Raw genomic sequence first — 25,493 nt, 5'->3', positions numbered from 1 at the left:
TTTCACCGATAGGCGAATTGCAATGGGTCCAGGTTGTCTGGTAGGCTGGAGTTGATGCGTGCCATGACCAACCTCTCAAAGCACTTCATGGTGGTAGAAAAAGTGCCATATTCCCAACATCCTTCATCATTTGACATTCATATGAAAAAAAATGCTTCAAGCAATGGCCAGGACCAGCACCCAAACAAGTAAACAGAAGCAGCACAGAACTTGTTCATTTGAGCTGAAGCATTGGTTATTCTAAATTATGCAGCATTGTTTTCTATTGTCTACTAAAACTATAACCAAGGATGGATAAAGTTAAGCCAATTTGAAAGCCAATGTCAGTTCTTTAAGGACAAACCTTTCCAACAAACTCAATTTAGTTATTTGAGAAAGTTGGTGAAGTACTGGACAAGAGAATTTCCTTGGATGTAGTTGATGTGGACTTCTAGAAGGAATGTAGTAATGGGCCAAACAAGGGACAACTGGCCAAAATTAAAGCTAATGGCATTATTGACCTGCTTACGAGATTGACTGCAGAGTAAAAATAAATAAAGGATATTTACGTGAATTAAAAGGAATTGATTAGTGGTATTCAATAGAATTTAAGATATCTTTATTAATCACATGTACATCGAAACACACAGTGAAATGCATCTTTTGCGTCGAGTGTTCTGGGCGCAGCCTGCAATTGTCACCACGCTTCTGGCTTTATTAATGATTCTGATAACAGTTGGTGGCAAAGTAGTACAGGGGACCAGTGTGGTTCAGTGTGTGGGGCAGTGGGGGGAGGGGGTGGGTGGGAAGAGAAAAGGAGTTGGAGACTAGTGTGGTTCAATGTGTGTGGGGGATTTGGGGATGTATATTTCAGTGTGTAGGGGGAGCTGGTGACTGGTGTGTCGGGGGGGGAATTGGGGAGTGGTGTGGTTCGGTGTGTTTGGGGAGTAGCATGCTTCAGTGTGTGTGGGGAGCTGGTGACTGGTGTGTGGGTGGGGTTGAAGACTGGTGTGGTTCAGCATGTGGGTGGGGGGAGTTGGGGACCGGTGTGGTTCAATGTGTGGGGTGGGGTGGGGAGGGGAGGGGAGTGACCGGTGTGTTTTGGTGTGAGCAGGGGGGTTGGGAACTGGTGTGGTTTGGTTTACAGCCAGAGCTGGGGAGCAGGACCACTGTGGTTGGGTTTGCAGCTGGGCTTGTGAACTGTGACATAAGAGTAGCCCTGAGCATGTGCAAGAAGTGGATGAGGAACCAGGCAGGAGGCAATGGTTCCTGTGCCCGATCCCACATGTGTGCACATGTGGAGCAGCGTGCACGGTGCTGGACTATTTCCACACATGCCCACTATTACAGCAGCGTCAATTGCTCTGCAGAGAAGACTGGCCTCCAGTCATCTTGAACCCACTGGATCTAGGGGCCAGTCAGAAGCCTGTGTGATAGCTGGTGTACAACTGCAAACTTCCACTCCACAACACGAGGTTCAGGACCTGGAACATCAAGATCCCGCTGGGCAGTCCTTACAGCGACAGGCTTGAACACCCCCCCGCTATCGTAATGTGGGGCTATTTGACATTGACATCACCACACTGACTGAGACACATCAACATTTAAAAGACATTTGGACAGACACATGGGCAGGAAAGGTTTAGAGAGATATGGGCCAATGCAGGCACATGGACCAGCTTAGATGGGCACCTTGGTCTGCATGATGCATTGGGCCAAAGGGCCTGTTTCCATGCTATGACTCCAATATCAGGTGGGAGATGGCCAGGTTAAGGAAGAAGATGCTCGGTATAACCTCTGGAGGGGCAAACTGGAACAACCTCCAGAGGGGCAAACTGGAACAACCTCCTCATCATCCACTGAGGTTTGCCATCAAGAATGCATTTCAGCAACTTTCCCTATGGAATTAGTGACCACTTTATGACTAGCTCCTTTGCTCAAATGTTCTGGTCATCAGTTTGCACCGCCAAACCCTGGAAGGTTCAGACAAAGCCAAGGAAGACTTCTGTCCTTGAAAAAGATCCCGTTCCACACCCAGAACAGAGACAGACTGATATTCGCCAGTGATTTCAATGACAGGACGGGAAGGGACACAACCCTCTGGCAAGGTGTAATTGGCAAGAAGGACATTAGGAAGACCAACTCCAACAGGGTCCTTCTCTTGAAAAAATGCTTGGAACATGGCTTTTTCATAACAGAGCCTTTGGTCAATTCAGGAAAAGGGTATTTGAAGACCTCAAACCTGGTACAAAACCCCTGGTTCGCCAGACAGCAGTGATCACTGCTCTCTTGTGCGCTTCTGAAACTTGCACTACCTATAGCAGGCACCTCAAGATAACATCCTCTGTGAAATCCTCTAGATTTATTGGAAAGACCTCTCCCAGGCTAATATTCCCAGCACTGAGGCCGTAGTTAACACTCAGTCACATACATTAGGCTGGCCACCTCGTTCACAAGACCAACACTGGACTCCTGAAACAGACACTCTATGCCAAGCTTTGTCATGGGAGGAGATTACTATGGGAGGAGACAGAGGGAAAGATTCAAGGATATCGCAAAGCTTCCTCAGTGGACCTGTGCAAGCAGTGGACCACCTCACAAATTATCCACTCACCTGCCCCATAGGTGGAAGAGTTCATGCTCCCCACACTGGTCCCATTAGCAACCTCAGAACTCAGGTCATTAGAGACATGACTGAACTGAGCAGGGAGAATTGTAGGTCGTGAGCAGTACACATTCAGTAGAATATTAACAGCATTTCACAAGGAGAAATTATATTAACTAGGCATGTACACACTAGGATACAAATGGTTAAAGAAAGATCAATTTGATGGAGATTAATAGGACTCAGAAAGAAACTGATTGCAGAGCCAGAAAATTTTCTGTTGTGGGAGAGTCCAGGCTATTCTGGGGAGAAGTCAACACACATCTGTTCATGCTGTGGGTTGCAGAAGTGTGGCTCTCTCTCCTACAAAAAGCAGATGTTTCATTAATAATTTAAACTCTGAGATTGCTAGATCTTTGCTGTCCAAGGGTATTAAGGGATATGGTGCTAACATTGTTCTGAATCCTAAATCTACAGGATATAGACAGAGAGATGGAGGCAGTGAGAGACATGGGCACACACAGGGCAGACAGACACACATACGTACAAAAAGTTGATTACTGGGAAAAAACCTTTACAGTAGTAGAATTAAAGTTGATGCAAGAAAACTGCATGTTGATTGTCAGTGATTTCGTTTCTTCTTCAAAGATGGGAGATTAAATATGTATTACTTCTGCAAGGGCCAGGCAATCAAATCCATCTGTCTTTATAATGAAGGCTAGAGTAGATTTTTGTTCGAGGTAATCTTACAGAAAGGATCTCCTGCCTTTTTTGTTTTACAGAACTTGACCTATTTTACTGTAAAACAAAAACAATGAGGAAGACAAGGTGTTCCATACTTTTCAGAAACTGGGAAAGAATTTGCTTGAATAGTGAATGGTCAGCTTAGAGCTCATGGAACCAGAGTGTGCCAGAATAGGTCCTTCTGCCTACCTAGTCTACACCGACCATCAAGCATTTTTTCTCCTCAAATAAAACCCCATATTTTATATTTACAACCTTCTAGAATAATTTAATCGGTAATTGATTTTGCTCATTCTTCATTAGCATAGGTGTGATTCAGTGACTCTACATTCCAAGTAAGTTGGATAGTAGATGTTCCATTTGTACAAGCACATTTTTTTTTCTTTAATTTTTATTTACAGCGTGGTAACAGGCCCTTCCGGCCCAATGAGTCCGTGCCGCCCATTTTAAACCCCCATATTAACCTACCCGTATGTCTTTGAAATTTCTCCACAGTGTTGACACAGAAGTGTTACAGAGCTGCTCATCCATTCAGTGCTTCACTTATACAAGTGAAGGATAAAAGTCCCCCATGTGATATAGTTAATAGCACGTGGCTATAGATAGTATGCGGAGTAACATAGTGATGAAGTTATTGGGCTAGCAGCCAGAGTTCATCAAGAGACGGTTGTTTGAATCCAACAATGGAAGCTGAGAAATTTAAACTCAAATAGTTAAGTAAATAAACCTGGAATTAAAACTAATCACATTAACTGCAAAAGTAACCATGAAACTACAAGATTGTTCTAAAATCCCAGAGTTGGAAATCTACCACCTTTACCCAGGTCTCGCCTACATGTGACTCCAGACCCACCAATGCAGCTGACTCCTAGCTGCCTCCTCAGTTCAGGACCAATTAGGGACCAACACTAATAGCCATCATACCAGCAGCATTCACATCCCATAAGCAATTTTAAAAAAACACTTGTTAGCCCAGAATTTGCCACAGTAACAAAGGCACAACCAGTGCTTGTCTTGGTACTTTGTACAACTGACAGAAACTTAAGCTGTTTCCAAACATGCAGTTAAATCCAGAAATCTTGTCATCAACACCTTGCCCTTCCACAGCTGCATTGCTTCAGACTTTGCAGATGCAATCAACACAAAAAGCAGTGATCTGACATAAACTTTTAATGCATTATTCTTGCTGGAAAAAAAATGGAAATGTTAAACCTTGTTGAAGGAGGTGTTAATTAGTCTTTCATGACATTTTATGATAGAACTGGTTCTAAAACCCCTCTTTTATATGTGCAGAATGTCACTCAATCAGAATTACAGAAACAATACTCTATGGACTTTAAAAATACAAATTTTTACTTTTAAGATTTATGATTTTCAGCATCTTTACATCCTGATGTGTGCTGGAAAAACTCTTCAATCAATCAGCCATCTGGATGATATCATTCATGCTTGACAGATTCCTAATAGATGATGCAAAACTGCAATCAAGTCAAAGATTGAGAAATCCACACTATATCAAGCTTAATCCTTGAAGGCAGGTTCCTTGGAGGCGAGTGAAGCCACTTAGTCACTGCCTGGAAAATCTAGATCATTGCTTTCAAACACGTAAATACCAACCATAAGAAACACATGTACATACCATATCTAATGCACAGTCTGTGTTTGACAAATCAAGATGAACAAGTGCATTTGGCTGAGACAGGAAATTGTACAGGTTCTGTAAAAGGACAAACAAAATAAAACTGAATAAAATGCTCGATAATTTTACTTAAATTCATGCATCAAAGTGTAAAAATTTCATTTTATTTCTGGTTCTTAAATCAAAGTAAATCATAGTAAGCTGAAGTGGTAGTCTAACTTAAAAGGATTGCACCTAACAATCACTGGCATTTGGAGGAAGCTGCACTACATCAACGGCTTTCACTCTACTTGTCACAATCAACAGTTATCATTGCTTGCATTTATGAAGAAAGCAATATTTCAAGGAAATAACTGCAGTTGAAAGTTATAGGCCACTTAAGGTGAAAATAAGCCAGAAACTTGGTCAAAGAGTTTTAAGGATGGTTGTAAAGGAAGAAAAAAAGGCAAAGAGGTCCAGAGCTCAGTGTTTGGCAGCTGAAAGCACAGTTACTAATAATGGAGTCAGTGAAATAAGGTTTGTTCAAGAGGCTAGACACTGAAAGGTGGTAAGGCTAAAGGAGATTATGGATATAGTGAGGGAAAAGGCCATGAGAATGGGAAAGTAAGGTCGACAATTTTAAAACTGAGGTGTCAGTTCGGACAACAGCTGCACAAAGAAAAAGCTTTATTTACCTTTAGCAATCCTCAGAAGACTTAGATTACACTTAAAACTATTTCTAGGTATTAAGTACGTCTTTCTCAGGTACAGCATCATTGTACGCGACTCTTTTATCTCTGACCAGGAAAGTGTCTGCAACTTGCCCTTTACCCTGATAAATTGGAGTTTGAAAGAATCCTCCTCCCTCTATTTTGGTTTATTGTGTACATTGTGGTCTCAGCGAGATTCTTCAATTTTAAATGATCAAATAATTATCCAATATAGTTTTTAAGCATCACCGTTTTTAAATACAAATTAAGCATATAAATAAAAACTATTAATTACAACTAGATTTTTGTTAATTATTATCTTTACTTGTATATATCAAACATTTCCAGTACTAGTTTCAGCCATAACATCTGAATATGAGGCTTGGGTTGAAATGTTCAGTAGCTGTAACAGAGACTCTTAGGATCTGTTCCCAAGGGTTACAGACTGATGGTTGACTGGAAGAATTCTGTGTCATTTGAACAGATCCTGAAACAGGAATTTTTTTTTCTCCTCCACAGCATCCAACAGACACTATTTTAATCCAGAAGATGCCCGAGATAAACAGATCCATCTGGTTTGATTTACCACCAGAAATCAAACTACCCTGTCTCACAGGGTTACCATTGCAATAATTCAAATGTCAATTATCACTTACTTGCAACAGAGCAATAGTATTAACAACTACTTATGCTCATCAGCCCATTTATTTTGTGTCAAATGGACTGCCATGTGCAACTGAACATGCATTGGTAGACCATATATACCATAACCAACCAAACCAAGCCCAATAACACCAAAATTACTCCAGTTCTGTCTCACATACATTTCAGTTCTTCCTTTAACTGTGTTAATGTATTGCTAACTACTGCTTTGTCATCATTGCTACTTCAAATTTTAAAATGCAAACAAAATATATTTTTTAATGGAAGCTCATTATCTTAAAATGTTCATCTTGTTTCTTACTCCACAGATACTTAAATTTTTTTCTGTTTCTTTTTCCTTTTAAAACAGCTGCTATTCGCACTCCATGCTCTCTCATTAGTTATAAAACTTACTGTTCTAAAACATTGGCCTGAATGCATTTTGAAAATTAATTGCTATTACTATTTCAATTGTTCTGGGCCTTTTGGATGATGACAAAATTAAATTCTCCCATTATAAACCCAATTTCCTTGGTCTTTCCAAAACTCCAACAGTGGGGAATATTTGTTACCGAACCAAGAAAGAGCAGAAGGAGTAGGCACACCCTCCTTTGATTCTGTGCCATCATTTTACATGATTGTGGAAATGGGGATGGGGTGGGGAGGGGAGGGGAGAAATATGGTTGAGTTAGTGGTAGGCTGCTGGTAGTCTTTAAGGCCAGGAGTGGGATGGGGGTGGGGGAGGCGTGTGTTTGCTTGACAAGTCACAATGAGCCAGGACCCTAAGAAGGTGGTACCTGGACAAGTACATGGATAGGAAAGGTTTAGAAGGACATGGACGAAATGTGGGCAAATGGGACTAACTTAGATGGGAATCTTGGTTCGTGTGGACCACATGGGGTTTGAAGGATACCTGCAATGAGGCCAGGGGCAAGTAGAGATTTAAAGGAGGATGGACACCCCAAACTCCTTGGCCACAGAACTGGCCAGACTGGTCATTTACGTTGCACTGAAGCAGGTCTCACCCGCTAAGCAAGTGGGTGGGTCTGCAAGAGATGCAGTGCCATGCATGACCAGATGCATCTAAGCAAGTCCATCCCATGGACAGAGAACTCAGAGCAAATTCAGTATGCCACAAGTACTGCACTGTAAACACCCAAATTGTATTCTGAAATAAGGTTTTTGTTTAAATTCTGTTTCAAAACACACAAAATAGTTTTGCTTTGCAGAAGAATTTTTAGTCTTGCATTTTTGACCACATCTTCAGCTATTCCACTTTTCCCTTCAAACCTCTCACGCCATTTCGATCCTAGCCCCAAGTTTCAAAACACCTTCACTGGGTCAAGTTGTGTCAAAATTCTGAAGTCGTCAGTAATCTTTTCTCTGACATCGAACACTTTTGTCCACATTCTGACCTTTCATATCTACGTAAATACACAACAGATCAGCATGAGGCATCATAGATAGCACCTGCCAGGTTTTGCACAGATGTCAACACTTACAGCCTCCATTGACTACTCTTCAAAAGTTGGCTAAATCACATTTTAAGTAAACATGTCTCCCATAGTTTCTCTTCTGAACCTGACTTTTGCTAAGCTTTGAAGCAATAACAAACTTATCACAACTGCGCGTTAATCAGCCTATGGGAGCAACTAAGGCTACAGATTTTTAAATAATTTTATTCATTAATGGTGAAAGAAAATTATTAATGTTTCTTCAGAATAATTTGGAAGTCTGAACATCAATTAATTAAATGTCTATTGCAGAGCTATCTGACAAGACTATCAAGATTCACCAGCCTCTGGCTGAAGAAATTCCTCCTCATCTCAGTTTTAAAGGGACGCACCTTTATTCTGAGGCAGTGCCCTCAGATCCTAGACTCTCCTACTAATGGAGACATCCTCTCTATGTCCACTCTATATAGTTCAATCCCATTCACTTGAATGTCACTGACTTGGATTTAGAAGCTAAGTGCAGCTAGCAACATTTCTCCCTTATTTAACTATTAATATTTTAATTAATTTAAGTTAATTTAAAAATATCATATTTTGTTAATAATTTGTTTTTAGTTATTTAAATCTAGTACAACTGTTTTTAAGTGTCTGATTATCAGAGATGTCTAGAAACAGTTCAAAGGCCACCAGAGACTCCAACCAAAGGATTTAGTCTTTGAAGCCTCTGTATTATCCTTGACCCTATTTCTGCTTATTTTTCTTCCCTGCCCTTCTTGATTGCACAGTAGCCGTGAATGTTTAGATTCCATTTCCATCCTCAGATCACTACGTTATTATGCCTTGTATCAATACCCTCTTGATACTCATCAAGTTGAATCATAACATTACTTGTTTAGATAGTCTTATATTCCAACCCCATGCTACTCTGATTTTACTGCATCATACATGAACATAGTTGATGTTGGTATTAAACCAACACACCAGTGCAAAAAAAATCATTAAAACATAACATGGGCAGTCAGTCAGTCAGTTGGACATCTCCACTTACCTTGTGAATAGCACCAACCAAAAGCCCAAGGAGATATGGCTGCAGGAAAATACCACCACCTTCAAGCTCATTCCAACTTGCACACCATCATGATTTGTACATGCATCAATGACCGTTCCTTGTCAGTAGGTCAAATTCCTAGCATTCCCCATCCAGCAATAGTGCAGGAGTTCAATGGATTGCAGTGGTCCAGGAAGGCAGCAACCACAATCTTTCCAGGATAACAATGGATGGGAAATAAATCCTGTGCCTGGCAGCAATACCCACACCTCAAGAATGAAAAAGGTAATGAAGTCTAACGTACCGATAGGTCATCTCCACGGAGGAAGTTCCCTGAGAGGTCAAGGTGTGTGAGAGAGTTAGAAATTTGTTGGTTGGCACTCAGTGATTGGGCAAGGCTGTTCACCCCTGTAAATATGCAGAGTGCACAAAATAAACAGTTGTTCACATTTTCTTTTTACATACAGAAGTACGAGACTATTTCACACTCAAGTGTTTTATATGGTTCTAGGCAGATCACCTTTTTGTTAGCTGTGCAAAAATAATCATCTTCTTATAACCACATAAAACACTTAATAACTTATTGGCACCATTCTTTTAACCTTGATGTTCCCATACAACCTACCCCAACCACGCAATTCCCTTTTGTTTAATCATTTATGATTCTGCAATAAAATGTCTTCTAATGTAATCTAGTGCTCTGGTGTGTCCAACCACTTACTGATTATACCTTGAAGCACACAGCCTTTAAGTGCTAAATGTTAAATTCTAAAGTTAGCACCGTCACACTTAGCCTAATGCATTATCAAATTAATGCTACAGAAGAAGATAGCAACTTTTGATGTAGAGTCTTTCATGATTAAAATATACATTACAGATTTCCATGTAAATCTAATATCTATGGTGCCGAGGGATGTTTTCTCATCTGCTGAAACTGCCACAGACATTAGCATCAGCGCAGTGCTTTGCTACCAATGCTCTTCCCACCCCCACCTGCATCCCAAATCCCTGTTCACTGTCATGTTCAATATAGTAGATATGCACTTTTATTCCAAACTGTTAATCTCACCTTTCTTGACACAATAGCTGTTTTCATTATTCATTAGCCAAGTGACATGGCATGGTGCTTCCATGCATTTTGTTAGATCACCTTGTGACATATAAATCTTTGGCTCATTTAGTTATTTTAAATAATTCTTTCAGAAAATTACAGAAGTGGTCTGTCAGCCAAGAACACAAACCAAGCAGCACATGTGCATCTTATGAAAACAGCTCCAAAATATTTATATTCTCATGGACAGAGATATAAATAGCTACCCAATTTTAAATAATATGGCTGAAAATATATCCCATCTTTTAACATATAACCTTTGGCAGGATTTTCATTGCTGATTAATAATGTCATGGTAGGACATAGTTTTCTATTATAATTAGAATAGTGGTCTTTAATGGCATTGGTTTTTCAGGTATACTGAGAGAGAAGGTAATAGATCTTGAAGTTGAGCTTTATTGTTACATCTCATGTTAACCTAAGAGTTTTTTTTTAAAAATTGCCAATACACATCATGAAGAAAATCTCAAATAAAATATTCAATGTGGAACCAGGGGGATTTGTAATTGTGATTGAAACTAATAAAGTCAATCTACTTTGATTGTAAGATTTGGATTATATTACCATTTTCCTGCATCCAACTGATTTAAAAATTATATGCAACTAATTTTACTATGCTACATGTTACATGATGCTGGCAAATTCTATCTTTATTAGTCTATATTTGTGTTATTTATGAAGTTAACACTTCCAATAAATGTAAAATGCCAGCAAAGAAAAAAATGAAATATGCATTTGTAATAAATGCTGTAAATACTGTCTGGCATAGACTAAGGGATAAAAAAAGTCAACAGTTTTTAAAAATTATTGATTTAAACCTGAGGCTACCTACAATAGTGCGAGTTATTCAAAAGAAAAAGCAATATAGTTTCAAAAGGACAAGCAATATAGTTATCTTACACAACATGCTTTTCATTTCGGTACAATAGCTTTCTCTCAGCTTCAACGTGAACTACATTGAGTCACACACACAATGGCTTGGCTGCACAACTTATCTACTTTTCTGATTATCTATTTATGTAAACTCATACCTATTCACATTTCTAAATTCAAATCAACCTCAGACTTCATTTGTTATCTGTGACATTTTAGGTCAACAGCCACAATGAACAAGAAGCAACTTGTTCCAGGCTCACTCAGACAGACCTTATGGATCATTTTGGAATAAGACTGCACACATGTACTTCCTTTCTACCCAAAATGGTTATCACTTCCACCTCAAATGCAGGCAGAATATCTCTGAACAGAATCAGTGTCCTGCGTGGGATAGCATTATGCATTTATACATCACCTTTAATATAGAAAAGCTTTGAGTCTCAGTGGAAGGTATGGCAAAAAAAAATAGATGCCCAAGGCAAAGAGGTGTTTATAATGAGGACTGCCTAAAAGCTTAGTCAATGAAATGAAAAAGTTGGAGAGAATTTGGTGGTGATGTGGGATGAAAGGAGGGGGGGGGGGTGGGACATCAGTTAAAAGATGCCTATAGGCTAAAGACAGTGGAAGCAAAGGTGTGGGAGTGCCTGGAAACAGGATGTTACAGCACCTTCATCAAGAAAAACTACCCTGGGCAATTAACAGAAGCAGAATCAAAATAAAGATGGCCGAAGTGCAAGACAAAAGTCTTGGTCAAAGTGATAGGTTTTAAGGGAGATGCAGGTGGACAACAGCTCATATTTGACTAATTACATTGTGAGAACATTAAAATCAACAGTAATTTGATAAGGTCCACCAACTTCTCAGCTCATTCGGGAAAAGGAAATACATTAGGTCTCATCAGTATCACCTACATCCAAAATACATCTGAAATCTAGGAATGATCTCTTGGAAAGCTGCTTTTTGCATAAAAGCCATAAATATCTCAGAAAAAGACAGAAAACAAGTTAAATAACTGCAAGGCAATCATATAAATGGAGTTACAAGAACTTCACACAATGGAATTTTAAGATCAGTTTCTGCTCTTTGATTTGGATAAAATTCAAAAGCAGAGAGTGAGAGGAAAAGGAAGGACTTGTTAACAGGTCGATGATGGAGATATTTGGCAATTATAATTCAAATTGGCACCATTTAACATAACTTGAGAAGAAAGTCACGGAATGGGAACATATGCTCAAAAATGGTGGCATAGACATGACAAAAGAAAGGCTTGCATTCATATATCTGCTTTCAAATCTTTTTCAGAAAGTCCTCAAACACTTGAAAGGAAATGGATCACCTCTGGCCAATTTGCAAACAGCAAACTCCAACAAACAACAATCTGACAATGACCAGATCATTTCCTGGAGACTGCAGCTCAAGCATGAAAACAGTTGGAGCTTGGTGAGCCAGCCAACATTTTGTTTGAGGGGCTACCTCTGGGAGGGTTAGCACACAAGGCTCACAAATTTGCTACTGAACAGGACTTGCATTAGGAAAGGCCTTTTCTTCATGTGTTTTGCCACTGTGGAGGTCTCGAAGGTAATCAGGCCAGTCCAAGTTCGGGTCACAGGGTAAAGGGAAGGTTGTAGGAGAGAGAGATTCAAAGGAAAAAGACTGTGCCATCTGCAGGAAGTTGATGATTTTCCATTGCACTTAATTTTTCAAGAAAATGAATTGTGTTGTGTCCAAAAAACATGTTACACAAGCCAACTTCCAAGCAAAACTTTTTATTAGAAATGTCAGTTGAGGGATAAATATTGACAGGTAGAGATGCATAAATCAATGGAAATATGGACAGGTAAAAAATCACAAAAGTGTCTCTAGCATTTTAAGTTTTGTAAATAGGACACAGAATACAAGGCCAAGTAAAAAAGATGTACAAGCTTATAAGTACCAAGTACAAGGTCACAAGATCATATGTACCAAGTCATAGTTAGTGAAGTAAATTAATTTGTATTGGCCGCATAGAAAATGTTAAGAGAACACGCAGCGGCAGAGATTTTACAGAATGGATTCAGAGTGATGATATCAAGGATAAAAACTTATATAGAAGAGAGAAGCATGTTTATGGAGTTGTTACAATCCAAATATCAGCATTTGAGGTAGATATCTTTGTATATTTGAAAAGAAGTGTGGGTAACTTTTGAAATAATGGAAACTACAGGATTCTGAAGGAACAGAAAAGGATTTAGTTTTGTTTTACAGACACAAAGGGCCTTGATACACTAGATAGATATTATGTGCTAGTGTGCAATTGATGCAGTGAATTGACTGCTAACTTAAGATCTCTCCTGATACCCAGTTCCGTTGAAGTCAGACACTTCTCATAATTGCCCTCTCATACCCTCTGCAGAAAGAATAAGCAACATTTTTTCCTGTACCTTTAGGTGACAAGGAGATTTTTGACATGTTTAAATGTTTCAGTCCCTTTGGAATTTTGGCAAATTGGCTGCTCAGGGAAGACATACCTACAAAACAAAACCAATTATTGAATCCTTATTGATCAGTGAAGCAAATACATAATTTCAAAATTCACAAAACTCCAACTATAACAAGAGCATGTTGCTCTAGATATGGAGTACCATTCTATTCAAATCATACTACATTTCCTGTTAATAATTCAATGCTGAAAACAGCATAGGCAGCTAATTCATGCCAACGTAACATTCCAAATTGAGACTCTTCAGATTTAAAAACAGAAAAGAATCCATCAAGAAACATATTATCCATAACGAAAATTAATTGTGCCTTTATGGTGGTGATATTTTCAATGTATTAATTTAGAAAAGTAAACTTTCCACAATAGAATTGTCTAGGAAATTGGAGAAGGCAAAATACTTAGAAAGAACCTTCATCTCTTGAGTGGCAAGTTGTGGGTTCAAGTTCCACTTTACACATTTGAGCACGTAATTGTAATTGATGATCTTTTGCAGCACTGAAATAGTGGTGCACTGTTGGGAGTGGTGCCATTTATCAGACGATTCAATAACTTGAGAGCTATGCCAATGAGGTGAATGTAAAAAAGTCTCATGACAAGAGGTGAGGGAACTCTCCCAGTGTCCTGACAGACATTTATTCTTCAACCAATACCAGCTCGAAAATATACCAATACAGATTATCTGAGCAGGAATACCAATGATGGTGAAATATCATGTTATGTCCAGATCAGCTTCTGTGCTTCCCTCCAAGTACCCCTAGTACATGTTGATTATCATACTTCTCTTCCTATAAAACACATAGGTTCAAAGATTCCTATGAGCCAAGAACAATTACCAATTTGTCTCTCTATTTTTGCTTTCATCTCTTGCTTAAACTGCAAGTTTGAGAGGTTTATTTTCACCATTCTCCTTCACATAAACCCAGCTCTGAAAGGATGGATGACACAATGCCAGTTCATATGCATTATGAAAAGTTATGGATTGGTGCACACATTCCAAAACTGATTACCACCAATAAAATTTCAGTGTGCTTTATACTGTGCTTAAAGTAATATTCAGAAAAGCATTGGTAGACTATAAATTACGGATGGTTTCAATGCACACTCATTTTTCATTACCACTCAGTACTATTTTCACATTCATTGACTATAAATGGGAACTTGACTCTACGATTACTTGTTTTTACTTTGTAAAACATTCAATTTCTTGATAAATAAATCCAATACATGCTTCCACAGCAGTTTTTTCTGACATCAAGTCTCTCCTGCTGCTGCTTCTTCAGTTAGAACATAGAACATTACAGCACAGTACAGGCCCTTCGGCCCACAATGTTGTGCCGACACTTTATCCTGCTCCAAGATCTATCTAACCTTTCCCTCACATATAGTTCCCCATTTCTCTATCATTCATGCCTCCTGACTTTCTCATGCACCATACTACCAGGCTCAGTGCCAGAGACCTGGTCACTGTGGCTTTCCCCTGGTAGGTTCCCCCCCCCCCCCACCCCCACCTCCAACATGGGCATGGTTGCAAGAAACTCACAAGCTCACCTCTTCAGTTTTCATGCAAGAGAACTGTTTGAATATCGTATCTGTACAGATCAGAAAGAAGGTCCCCAGATTTATTTTGAAGTTAGGTGTGACTGTGCAGGTCATGGGGGGTGGGGGGAGTGAAGAAATGGACAAGAAAATCAAAAAACAGTAGATGCTGGAAATCTGAAATAAAAACAGAAAATGCTGGAAACACTCAGCAGGTCAGGCAGCATCTGTGGAAAGAGAAACAGTTAATGATTAAGATCCAGGTCCCTTTGTTAGGCAGAGATGGAGGTTGGAAGGGAAATATGCCAGTGTTACCATTCATGACATTTATCCAGCTTTTGATTGACAGGCGAGGATGAGGTGCACATCAGCTTATAATGCCCTGGAAGCAAACCTGCAACAAGAAAACTAGTCCTGGACACTTCACTATGATAAGATAAGAAGATCTGTATTAGTCACATGTACATCGAAACACACAGTGAAATGCATCTTTGAGTAGAATGTTCTGGGTACAGCCTGCAAGTGTCGCCATGCTTCTGGTGCCAACATGGCATGCCCACAACTTCCTAACCTGTACGTCTTTGGAATGTGGGAGGAAACCGGAGCAGCTGGAGGAAACCCACGCAGTCATGGGGAGAACATACAAACTCCTTACAGACAGCGGCGGGAATTGAACCTGGGTCGCTGGTGCTGTAATAGCATTACGCTAACTGCTACACTACTGTGCCTGCCTGTACATTACTGTGCCTGCTCGTGCACTACCGTGCCTACCGTTGGTGTGCAATTGCTACAGGTTTGAGACCCAGAAACTGATGGAAAAGCAAGGTTGCATGTGGATTCACTCTTAAAAGATACCCTCTCAAATGGTCAAGCAAGCACTCAGTTTAAAGGTGGCTCTTCATCACCTTCTCAAGGGCAACAAGGCATGGTCAATCAATATGAACCTCGCCAGTGATGTCAGATTCTGAAAAGTGAATAAATAATTGACAAAGAAACAGCAGCACTGTTTTTCTGTAAGCTGATCAAGTTTCCCCAAATGTTATATGCAGCCAATTAGATTGCAAACTGAACTATTACTGAATGCAATTTCTCTACAGATAAAGGATAGAGCTGGCAACCTTACAGAGCAAGTAAATTTCACCAGGACATGAGACCTAGCACCTCTAATGCTTTAGATATAAAAAGGAACCATAAACCACCAACAGTACAGATCAGAGGACCACTTGGCAGAACAAATTAGTGAACACCATCACATGATAGATGGAGTATTCTCAGAATTTGAGTAATTACAGCGCACTACCAGATAGGGACATACTTAAGTGCAATGTGTTGCATGCACAAGCATGCAGTACGTGATTGGTTAGGATGATGAAAAGATGGAGCCACTTCTACTGTATTTATGAAGCAGGGTTGTAAGAGAACTAAGGGCAGAGCTCAGGTCAAACCCTTGATCATAGGGGCGTGTAGAGCTTACTTTTAAATAGCCAAGTGTTGTAACCTTTACAGGTGTTGTAACCTCAATATTGTAACTTACAATATTGAGAATAAACCACAAGGCTTGATTTAACCATGTTACTTGCAGTTATGGAGAGACAAGAGACTGCAGATGCTGGAATCTAGAGCAACACACAAAACGCTGGAGGAACTCAATGGGTCATGTAGCATGGACAGTCAATGTTTCAGGTTGAGACTGAAAGATGGAAGGGAGATAGCCAGTATAAAAGATTCAGGGAAGGGGTGGAGCAAGAGCTGGCAGGTGATAGGTGGATCCAGGTGAGGGGTGGTGATAGGCAGATGGGGGTGGGTGGGTGGGAGAAAGAGTGGGAAGGGTGTCAGAAGCTGGCAGGTGATAGGTGGAAGTGACAGAGGGCTGAAGATGATGGAATCCGATAAGAGAGGGAGGAGGAGCATGGAATAAAGGGAGGAAGGTGGGGAGGGAAACTAATGAGAGGGGTGTGTGGGTGATGGGCAGATGGAGATCGGTGGGGAGGGGAGCAGAGAAAGGGCGGTGGGGGCCAGATGGACAGAGAAAAGAGAAAGGGGAAAAGGGACAGAGGGGAAGTGGTTACTGGAAGTTTGAGAATTCAGTGTTCATGCTGCCAGGTTGGAGACTGCCCAGGCAGTTCTTGCAGTTATCCTGGTTTGACTCCAGCAGGGCCAATGGTCACAACATTGTTAGGAACATGGTAGGAACTGTAAGGGGCAATCTAAGGCCATTCTTTCTCTGGAAAAGAAATGAAGTGCCCACTTGGTAGAGGTACCAGGGACAACGGATGCCTTCATAAGGGAATTCAGGTACTCGGAAAGAGGACAATTGGCAGGACAACAAACAAAAAGCGAGAATATCAAGGTCAGCATCTGAAAGACAGATTAATAATGAAATGTTCTACCTAAAGCACTAATGTGGATTTCTTCTTTATGCAACAAAAGCCCTGCTGTGCACTATTTCTTTGAGAAATTAGGAAAAAATCCATTAAGGGAAAGTGATTGTACATTGTGGTAGATTATGGAAACTCCTGCACCAAACTAGTGTTAAACTGCTGAAATAATTAATGTTACAAATATCTGCTTCTGTACTGTGCACATTCTAAGGTCTTCTGACCACAGCCCAGGAACTGATCACAGCAGGCAGGAGAGCTTGGAAAAACAGTTTTACTGAAAAAGGTGACTGCAAATAATAATCTTGTTAAGATGTTGCACATAAACCTTTCACCTCTGTGGTGTATAATTCAAGCACCTTGCTTGTCTTAAATCAGGAGAAGACCTTTTGACCCACCGAGCAGGCTCCCATGAATTCCATTGCACCTCCCCCTCCTCCCAACCTTGTTCTTTACTGAACTCCAGATGGAGTGCTGCAATTCAGTAGCAAAGTGCTGCAGGAAATCACTGCTTCAATTCTATGCTGACCAGGTCTGGCATAAGATCAGAATCCCCATTCATTCGTCGATGGCGGGGGGTGTAATTTTAATGCTTTTAATCATTTCACTAAAATTTACTTTTTAATTATCCAGGTAATTTTAATAGTTTTACGTGTCTCTGAACATGAGACAATTAAAAGCTATTAAAAATGCCTCCCAGCTTTGACATTCAAGGCTCTGCCCCCAGCCTTACCTCTAGTCAACAGTTGTCAGGGTGACCTGGAGGCAGAGCCTCAACTTTACACCAGTTGAGTCCTAGCTGCTGCCTACTCTGCTTGTTCAGCCTCCACATGTGGCCCAGGTAAATGTGAGTGGGTGGGCACTGTGCTAAATCTGGCCAGATCTGGTCCATTACTGATACTGGTATAAAATAGAACATAGAAAAGACTTGCAATTTGTACAAAAAAGATTTTGGTTGTATTTTCCAGGATACAGGCATTGCAAAAAAGGCTATCATCTTTTGTCCATGCCTAAATACCGTTAGGGTGGTGGTGAGCTATGTCCTTGAACTACTGCGGTTCTTCTGGTGAAAGAATTCCCAGAATGCTTCCGTAGAGAGAGTTCCAGGATTTAAATGCAACAGCAATATATTTCCAAGTAAGGATGGTATGCTACTTGGAGAGGAACCTGCAGATGGTAGTGTCACCATGTACAATGGCATGCAAAAGTTTGGGCACCCCTGGTCAAAACTTCTGATACTGTGAATAGTTAAGTGAGTAGAAGATGAACTGATCTTCAAAGGTCATAAAGCTAAAGATGAAACATTCTTTTCAACATTTTAAGCAAGATTAGTGTATTATTTTTGTTTTTTACAATTTTAGAGTGAAAAAAGGAAAGGAGAACCAAGCAAAAGTTCGGGCACCCCAAGAGATTTGAGCTCTCAGATAACTTTTACCAAGGTCTCAGACCTTCATTAGTCTCTTAGGGCTATGGCTTGTTCACAGTCATCGTTAGGAAAGGCAAGGTGACGCAAATTTCAAAGCTTTATAAATACCCTGACTCCTCAAACCTTGTCCCAACAATCAGCAGCCATGGGCTCCTCTAAGCAGCTGCCCAGCACTCTGGAAAATTAAAATAAATGATGCCCACAAAGCAGGAGAAGGCAATAAGAAGATAGCAAAGCATTTTCAGGTAGCTGTTTCCTCAGTTCATAATGTAATTAAGAAATGGCAGTTAACAGGAACAGTGGAGGTCAAGTTGAGGTCTGGAAGACCAAGAAAACTTTCCGACAGAACTGCTCGTAGGATTGCTAGAAAGGCAAATCAAAACCCCCATTTGACTGCAAAGGACCTTCAGGAAAATTTAGCAGACTCTGGAATGGTGGTGCACTGTTCCACTGTGCAGCGACACTTGCACAAATATGACCTTCATGGAAGAGTCATCAGAAGAAAACCTTTCCTGTGTCCTCACCACAAAATTCAGCATCAGAAGTTTGAAAAGGAACATCTAAACAAGCCTGATGCATTTTGGAAACAAGTCCTGTGGACTGATGAAGTTAAAATAGAACTTTTTGGCCACAATGAGCAAAGGTATGTTTGGAGAAAAAAGGGTGCAGAATTTCATGAAAAGAACACCTCTCCAACTGCTTTGGGCTTGTGTTGCAGCCAGTGGCACGAGGAACATTTCACTGGTAGAGGAAAGAATGAATTCAATTAAATACCAGCAAATTCTGGAAGCAAATATCACACCGTCTGTAAAAAAGCTGAAGATGAAAAGAGGATGGCTTCTACAATGGGATAACAATCCTCAACACACCTCAAAATCCACAATGGACTACCTCAAGAAGCACAAGCTGAAGGTTTTGCCATGGCCCTCATAGTCCCCCGACCTAAACATCATCGAAAATCTGTGGCTAGACCTCAAAAGAGCAGTGCATGCAAGACGGCCCAAGAATCTCACAGAACTAGAAGCCTTTTGCAAGGAAGAATGGGCGAAAATCCCCTAAACAAGAATTGGAAAAACTCTTAGCTAGCTACAGAAAGCATTTACAAGCTGTGATACTTGCCAAAGGGGCTGTTACTAAGTACTGACCATGCAGGGTGCCCAAACTTTTGTTTTTCTTGTGAATGTTGTGTATCTGATACTATGTGCCTGTGATGCTGTTGCAAGTAAGTTTTTCACTGCACCTGTGCATATGTGTACTTGTGCATATTACAATAAACTCAACTTTGACTAGATGGTACAGACTGCAGCCATAGCACACTGGTTGTGGAGTGAATGAATGTTTAGGGTAGTGGATGGGGTATCAATGAGGTAGCCATAGTTTGATTTGTCCTGGATGGCATCAAATTTCAAGTGTTATTAAAACCGGCACTTAGAAATTATTCCATCACCGTTATGGCTTTGTAGTTCTAAATGGCTGCAGAGATAATGGACACATTGGTTGAAGTTCTTCCAAAACTCATTGAATTCTGCTATTACCAGTGGATTGGAAAACAGCACTCCATTGCTCAAGGGTGGAAGATAAGAGGCGAGAAACCATGGGCAAGTTAGATTAACGATCATTGTTGGCAAGACACTGGAGGCAGTAATTAAAGAAGAAATGGCTAATCACTTAGGAAAGATTTAGGATTAATCAAATCAACTCAACATGGTTTCATGAAAGACAAATCATGTTTGACAAATTTGCTTCAAGGACGTAACTAAGTAGAGTTGATAGACAGGAACCTGTAGAAGCAGTGTATTTGGATTTCCAAAAGGCATTTGACAAGATGCCACATAAGAGGCTGGAGCACAAGTTAGGAGCTCATGGTATTGGAGGAAGTGTGTTAACATGGATTAAAAATTGGTTATCGCATAGAAAACAGTTGGAATAAATGGGTCTTTTTTTATTTGGAAGGGTATAACTAGTAGAGTGCCCCAGGGATCAGTTCAAGGCCCTCAACTATTTACTATTGATATTAATGACCTAGAGAAGGGGGCAGAATGTAAGGCATCCAAGTTTGCCAATGACACGAAAATAGATGGACAGGCATGTTGTAATAAGGATACTGTGACTCTGCAACAGGAGATAGATACATTGAGTGACTGGGTGAAAACTTGGCAAATGGAATTTAACATGGGAAAGTGTGAGGTCATACAATTCAGTAAAGTAATCAAAAGGAAGATTATCATCTATATAGAAAGAAACTACAAATGAGTGAAGACAGAGGGATCTCAGTTTTCTTGTGCATGGATCACAAAACATTAGCAGGCAACTGCAGCATGTAGTTAATGAGGCAAATGGAATATTAGTCTTTATTGTGAAGGGATTGGAGTTTAGAAATAGGGAAGTTTTGTTACAATTAAATAGGGTATTGGTGAGGCCACCCCTGGAGCACTGTGCACAGTTTTGGTTCCCTTACTGAAGAAAGGATATAGTAGTAGTGGAGGCAGTCCAAAGGAGGTTCACCAGGCTAAATCCTGGCATGAGAATTGTCCTATCCAGCAAGGTTAAACAGTTTGGGATTATATTCTTTGTTTAAAATGAGGGGAGATCATGTTGAAACATACAAGATCCTAAGGGGGCTTGACAGGGTAGATGTTGGGATTGTCTCAGAGGGTAGTGAATCTCTGGAATTCTTTGGCCTGAGGGTGGTGAAGACCAGATCATTAGATATATTTAAGGTGGAGATAGATAAATATTTGAAAGATGGGGAACTGGCACAGAAGAGGAGTTGAGGCCGGTATAGATCAGCCGTGATTATATTGAATGGCAGCGCAGGCTTGAGAGGCTAGGTGCCCTACTCCTGCTCCAATTTTCCTGCATTTTCATTAGTAGGAAAGACTTGAAAAAGGGAACATAGTTTCAAAATAAAGGGCTAATCTTTTAAAACCAAGGTACGTAGAAATTTCTTCTTGCCGAGGGTAGTGAATCTCTGGAATTCTCTGCCCCCGAGAGTTGTGGACGATAGCTGGTCCAGTAGAGATTTTGGCCAATGGTGTCTGCCAGGATGATGATGGTTATTCCATTTTATTATCAGGGATAAATATTGCTAATTGAATTGAGCACTGTACAATCATCAGCGAACATTAAATGGAAGGAAGGTCATTGACTAAGCAACTGAAGATAATTGGAGCTCTGTTAATGGAAAACAAGAACAGCTTGATGGCACTGTGGACAAAACCTTCTGTCACTTTGCTGATCATTGCGAGGAGATTGATTGCACAGTAATTACCCAGATTGGATTTGTACATCTTGGATAGGATGTACTTGGATAATTTTCAGATTGTCGAGTGGATGTCAGTGTTGTAACTGTACAGGAACAGTTTGGTTAGAGGCACAGCTGGTTCTGGAGCAAGCCTTTAAAACGATACTTGGAATTTGCCTTGTCCCATTTCATTGCTATATCCATTTCCCTGGCTGATTATCACAAATCATTTTGAGATGTCGCAGGTCCAACATGTTTTTGTGTATATTGAAACAGAAAATGCTGGAAATGCTCAGCAAATCAGGCAGCAACTGTGGAAAGAGAAACAGTTAACATTTCAGGTCCAAGACCCTTCATCAGAACTGAAACGTTAACTCTGTTTCTCTTTCCACAGGCGCTGCCTGACCGATTCGAGCATTTCTGTTTTTATTTCAGATTTCGAACCTCTGCAGTTTTGTTCATTCACATTTTGTGTGTGTGTTTCCTGTTTGTACATCCATTTAAAAAATACAGAATGCTTCCCAAGGGCCAACAGTCAGCTTGTTGTAAAGTGCTTGTTCCTACTTCAGGGCTTTATAAAGTGGTTTCCTGCTCAAAGATTTTGCAACAACTTCCAGAAGCAGACTATGTCCCCAAAACTGCAGCTTTTCAGATTTAGGACATGGATTTAAAGTAATATTGCTATCAAAAGGAAAAGCAGATGAAAATGGGTGAATTCAGGATCAAATCAGCTACAGAAAAAACAATTTATTCAGAGAGGAAAAGAAAGAAAAAGCTAAAAACTTTTTAATCAAACTAATTAAAATTTGATGGAATGCACCAACATTTGTAGCAGTTAATTTTCAGTGCTGAGTGTTTAAATGGCATCATTAAAAGGATACTCTGACTAAAATGGGGATATCCAAACTTTGTGAGGAGTTTAGCTGGTGTCAATCATTTGAGTACAGGAACTTCACACCATCTGATGCACTTGAATGGTGAGACAGAGTACAAACACCATTTTCAAGGAAATGTTAGTGCAGTTGTGCAATGCAAACAGCAGCATTTTGGATTTAACAGTTTCAATGGTTTTCACCAGAGGTGATTGAAACATCTGTGCATTAAGTCAAGAGCCACCAACCTCAATGTTACTTTGATGTAAAAAAATACATACTATTTTCTGAACTCATTGACTACACAATGAGAAACGTGCAGAGACTAGAGGAAATCAGAAGCTGACATCTTCCTCTTGTGCTTCTTAGTCCAGCGGAAGTGTGATCTTGGCCAGCTACTCAACAGACGTAACACAGCTGCATGCAGAAGCAAAGTTTAAGAAAAAAGCTGTAGGCAAATTATATAGATGGCAGTTCACGTACCTCTGTCTTCCAACTGATTATTGGCAAGATTGATTGTGTGAAGTCCTGAGTTGGGATTGTGAGCGAGAGCACTAGCCAACTTCTGTGCAAAATCCCTAGGGAAAAATTGATTAAAACCCTATGAAGAGATGCACTTGAACATTAGTCTACAACCAGCTGAAACATAAGTAAAGAATCAATGAGCCATGGGTCAGTATCTAAGTATGTATTACACCCAAATCTTACTGCTCAAGCACATTCTGGTAGTACATTCTGCTAGTAACCTTAATTATGGGCTTACGGTAAATTTATCAACAGTTCATTTTATTTTTGTTCTGTGTTCCTGTAAAGAGCCTTGGAATATCTTATGTACTTCAGTGCGATTTTACCCGATTTGATTTGAGGGATATAGTGTATAATGTGCATGCTATAGTATGTACACTAATACGCATTAATGGTGCAAAAGAGACTAGGTTTATACTCACCTCCTTACATATAATATGTACATTGTATACAAAACTAAATTTGCTGTTGGCATCATTTAACTGAATCCCATCACACCTTCTCAAACCTTCTTATCTGTACAGAGACCATGCCTCTACGAGGATCATTTCACATCTTTCCTGGGGAATATCATTTTGCATGGGTTTAACTGGAAATTCTGAGACAGAACCAGCTACTGCCATTGAACCATCCATGTAGGCTACTAACATAAACACTTGCTATGGACTTGCCTTTATGGATCTACTGATGTCAACTTGTTGCCTTAAACCTTCATGATTGAAAACGATGAGATCCTGTGCAGTTGCAGGGCAGTGCACAATGTACTGCTGTCATGAGGGGAAACCATGCAACTACACCCTTGAAACAGCTGAAAAAATAGCTTGGGCCAAGCCATGGACCCAGGCATTGCTGGCTGTCAAATTGCCCAGCCATTCAGAATATTCAAAATCAATAACAAATAAAAATCAATTAAACACTGAAAGAAACAAAAATTAAAAACTTAAAACAATTTAAGAACATGAAAGAAAACTCAATTAAAAAATTGCCAGTTGCTCACTCTTTACACGCATAGCTGCTTCCCTCCATTCAAATGGAATGGCTCCTTGTTACTCTGAAAGGTAAAAATACCCCAGGGTAACTGCCGGGGAATTAAACAAGTTTGTTAGAGAATTGGAGTGTTAATGCTCCATCCCCAGCATATGCGAGAATTCACATTCACACACTTCCTGACATCCACAGTCATTGTTCTACTTTTGGAGAGTCAGCTGCCTTCCAAATCGGCACCAGCGCTGGGGGAATTTATATTAAAAAAATATCTTGGCAAGTTTGCATCCCTGTATAACTGCTGGAGGGGCTTCTCCTTAAACCTCAGCGTTCCTTTCACTAACGGCATTCCAATAGTGAATTACCGAATTTTGTCACAGTGACAGTGAAAAAATGGCAATTAATGCCTCAGTCAGGTAGCTGTGTAGTTTGGCAGACACCTTGGCTGTTTTAACATCATTACTGCTCTTATTGTTTCTGAGACAGAGATTATGAGATGGGAACGTACTTTGAAGTCTGCTAAGATCTTAAGATGCATTCCTTCAGTAGTGCACACGGTTGCCATAGTGTGCTGGCAAGTGCAGGTATGTTTGCTTTGCCTCGATTTTATCAAGCTCCTCAAGTGCTACTGCAGCTGGATCCAACCAAGTGATCCGATAATGTAGATGTGGATGAATGTTGTGGTTTAAGGAAAGCCCCTGCTGGGTGTTGAGGAGTTGGGACAAATATCCCTTTGTCCTAAAGTATTTCAGCTTCACTATTTCTTTGGCCACAGTGTCAATAGTTCTGATTTCTAACAATCCTGAAGGTCACTCACACTGAGGTGGATGTAAGCATATTGGAATATTTGAAGGTCTAGAAAATGTGGTTGTGTTTCTTTTTGAAGCTGTTCATCACTTGTGAGGCATATATTTACAACAACTTGTTTGCCTACGTTTGGATATTGCCCACGTCTGACCGGTAGCTTTGAATGGATTGAAATGTGATAAAAAGTGAACAGAAAGGCCCCACTCATTATAGCAGGAGGAATAGCCACTTATGAAGCCAGAAATGGCTGGGGTACATATGCTATTCTAATGAACTCTTGACTGAAGGTGGCTGGAGTACGAAATTCAGACCTGATCAATTACTTGTAGGGTGGCTTTTCTTGGACTAGAACCCACTGCATTTGGTGTAAACATCAAATACCCTTGATCTGGAACTTTACTGGCACGGTATCTGGCAGACAATACAAAGATTGGTGGCGTTGTGGATAGTGCAGA

General features: G+C 40.2%; 1 protein-coding gene across 4 annotated transcripts in view; it reads right to left on the bottom strand.

The window, feature by feature from the left end:
• LOC127570627 (F-actin-uncapping protein LRRC16A-like) overlaps nt 1–25,493 on the bottom strand; it is a 261,851-nt gene that overhangs the window by 128,788 nt on the left and 107,570 nt on the right. For all 4 annotated transcript variants that reach the window (XM_052016361.1, XM_052016362.1, XM_052016358.1 and 1 more), the window contains exons 11-14: nt 23,206–23,300; nt 13,208–13,294; nt 9,105–9,208; nt 4,968–5,045 (exon numbers count right to left, since the gene is read on the bottom strand). In XM_052016361.1, the coding sequence (XP_051872321.1) occupies nt 4,968–5,045; nt 9,105–9,208; nt 13,208–13,294; nt 23,206–23,300 (364 nt within the window). The remainder of the gene's footprint in view (nt 1–4,967; nt 5,046–9,104; nt 9,209–13,207; nt 13,295–23,205; nt 23,301–25,493) is intronic.

Source organism: Pristis pectinata, chromosome 5, assembly GCF_009764475.1.
Source record: "Pristis pectinata isolate sPriPec2 chromosome 5, sPriPec2.1.pri, whole genome shotgun sequence".
Classification (NCBI taxonomy): domain Eukaryota; kingdom Metazoa; phylum Chordata; class Chondrichthyes; order Rhinopristiformes; family Pristidae; genus Pristis; species Pristis pectinata.
Note: the sequence above shows the minus strand (reverse complement) of the source record. Positions and strands in the feature narration are given on the sequence as shown.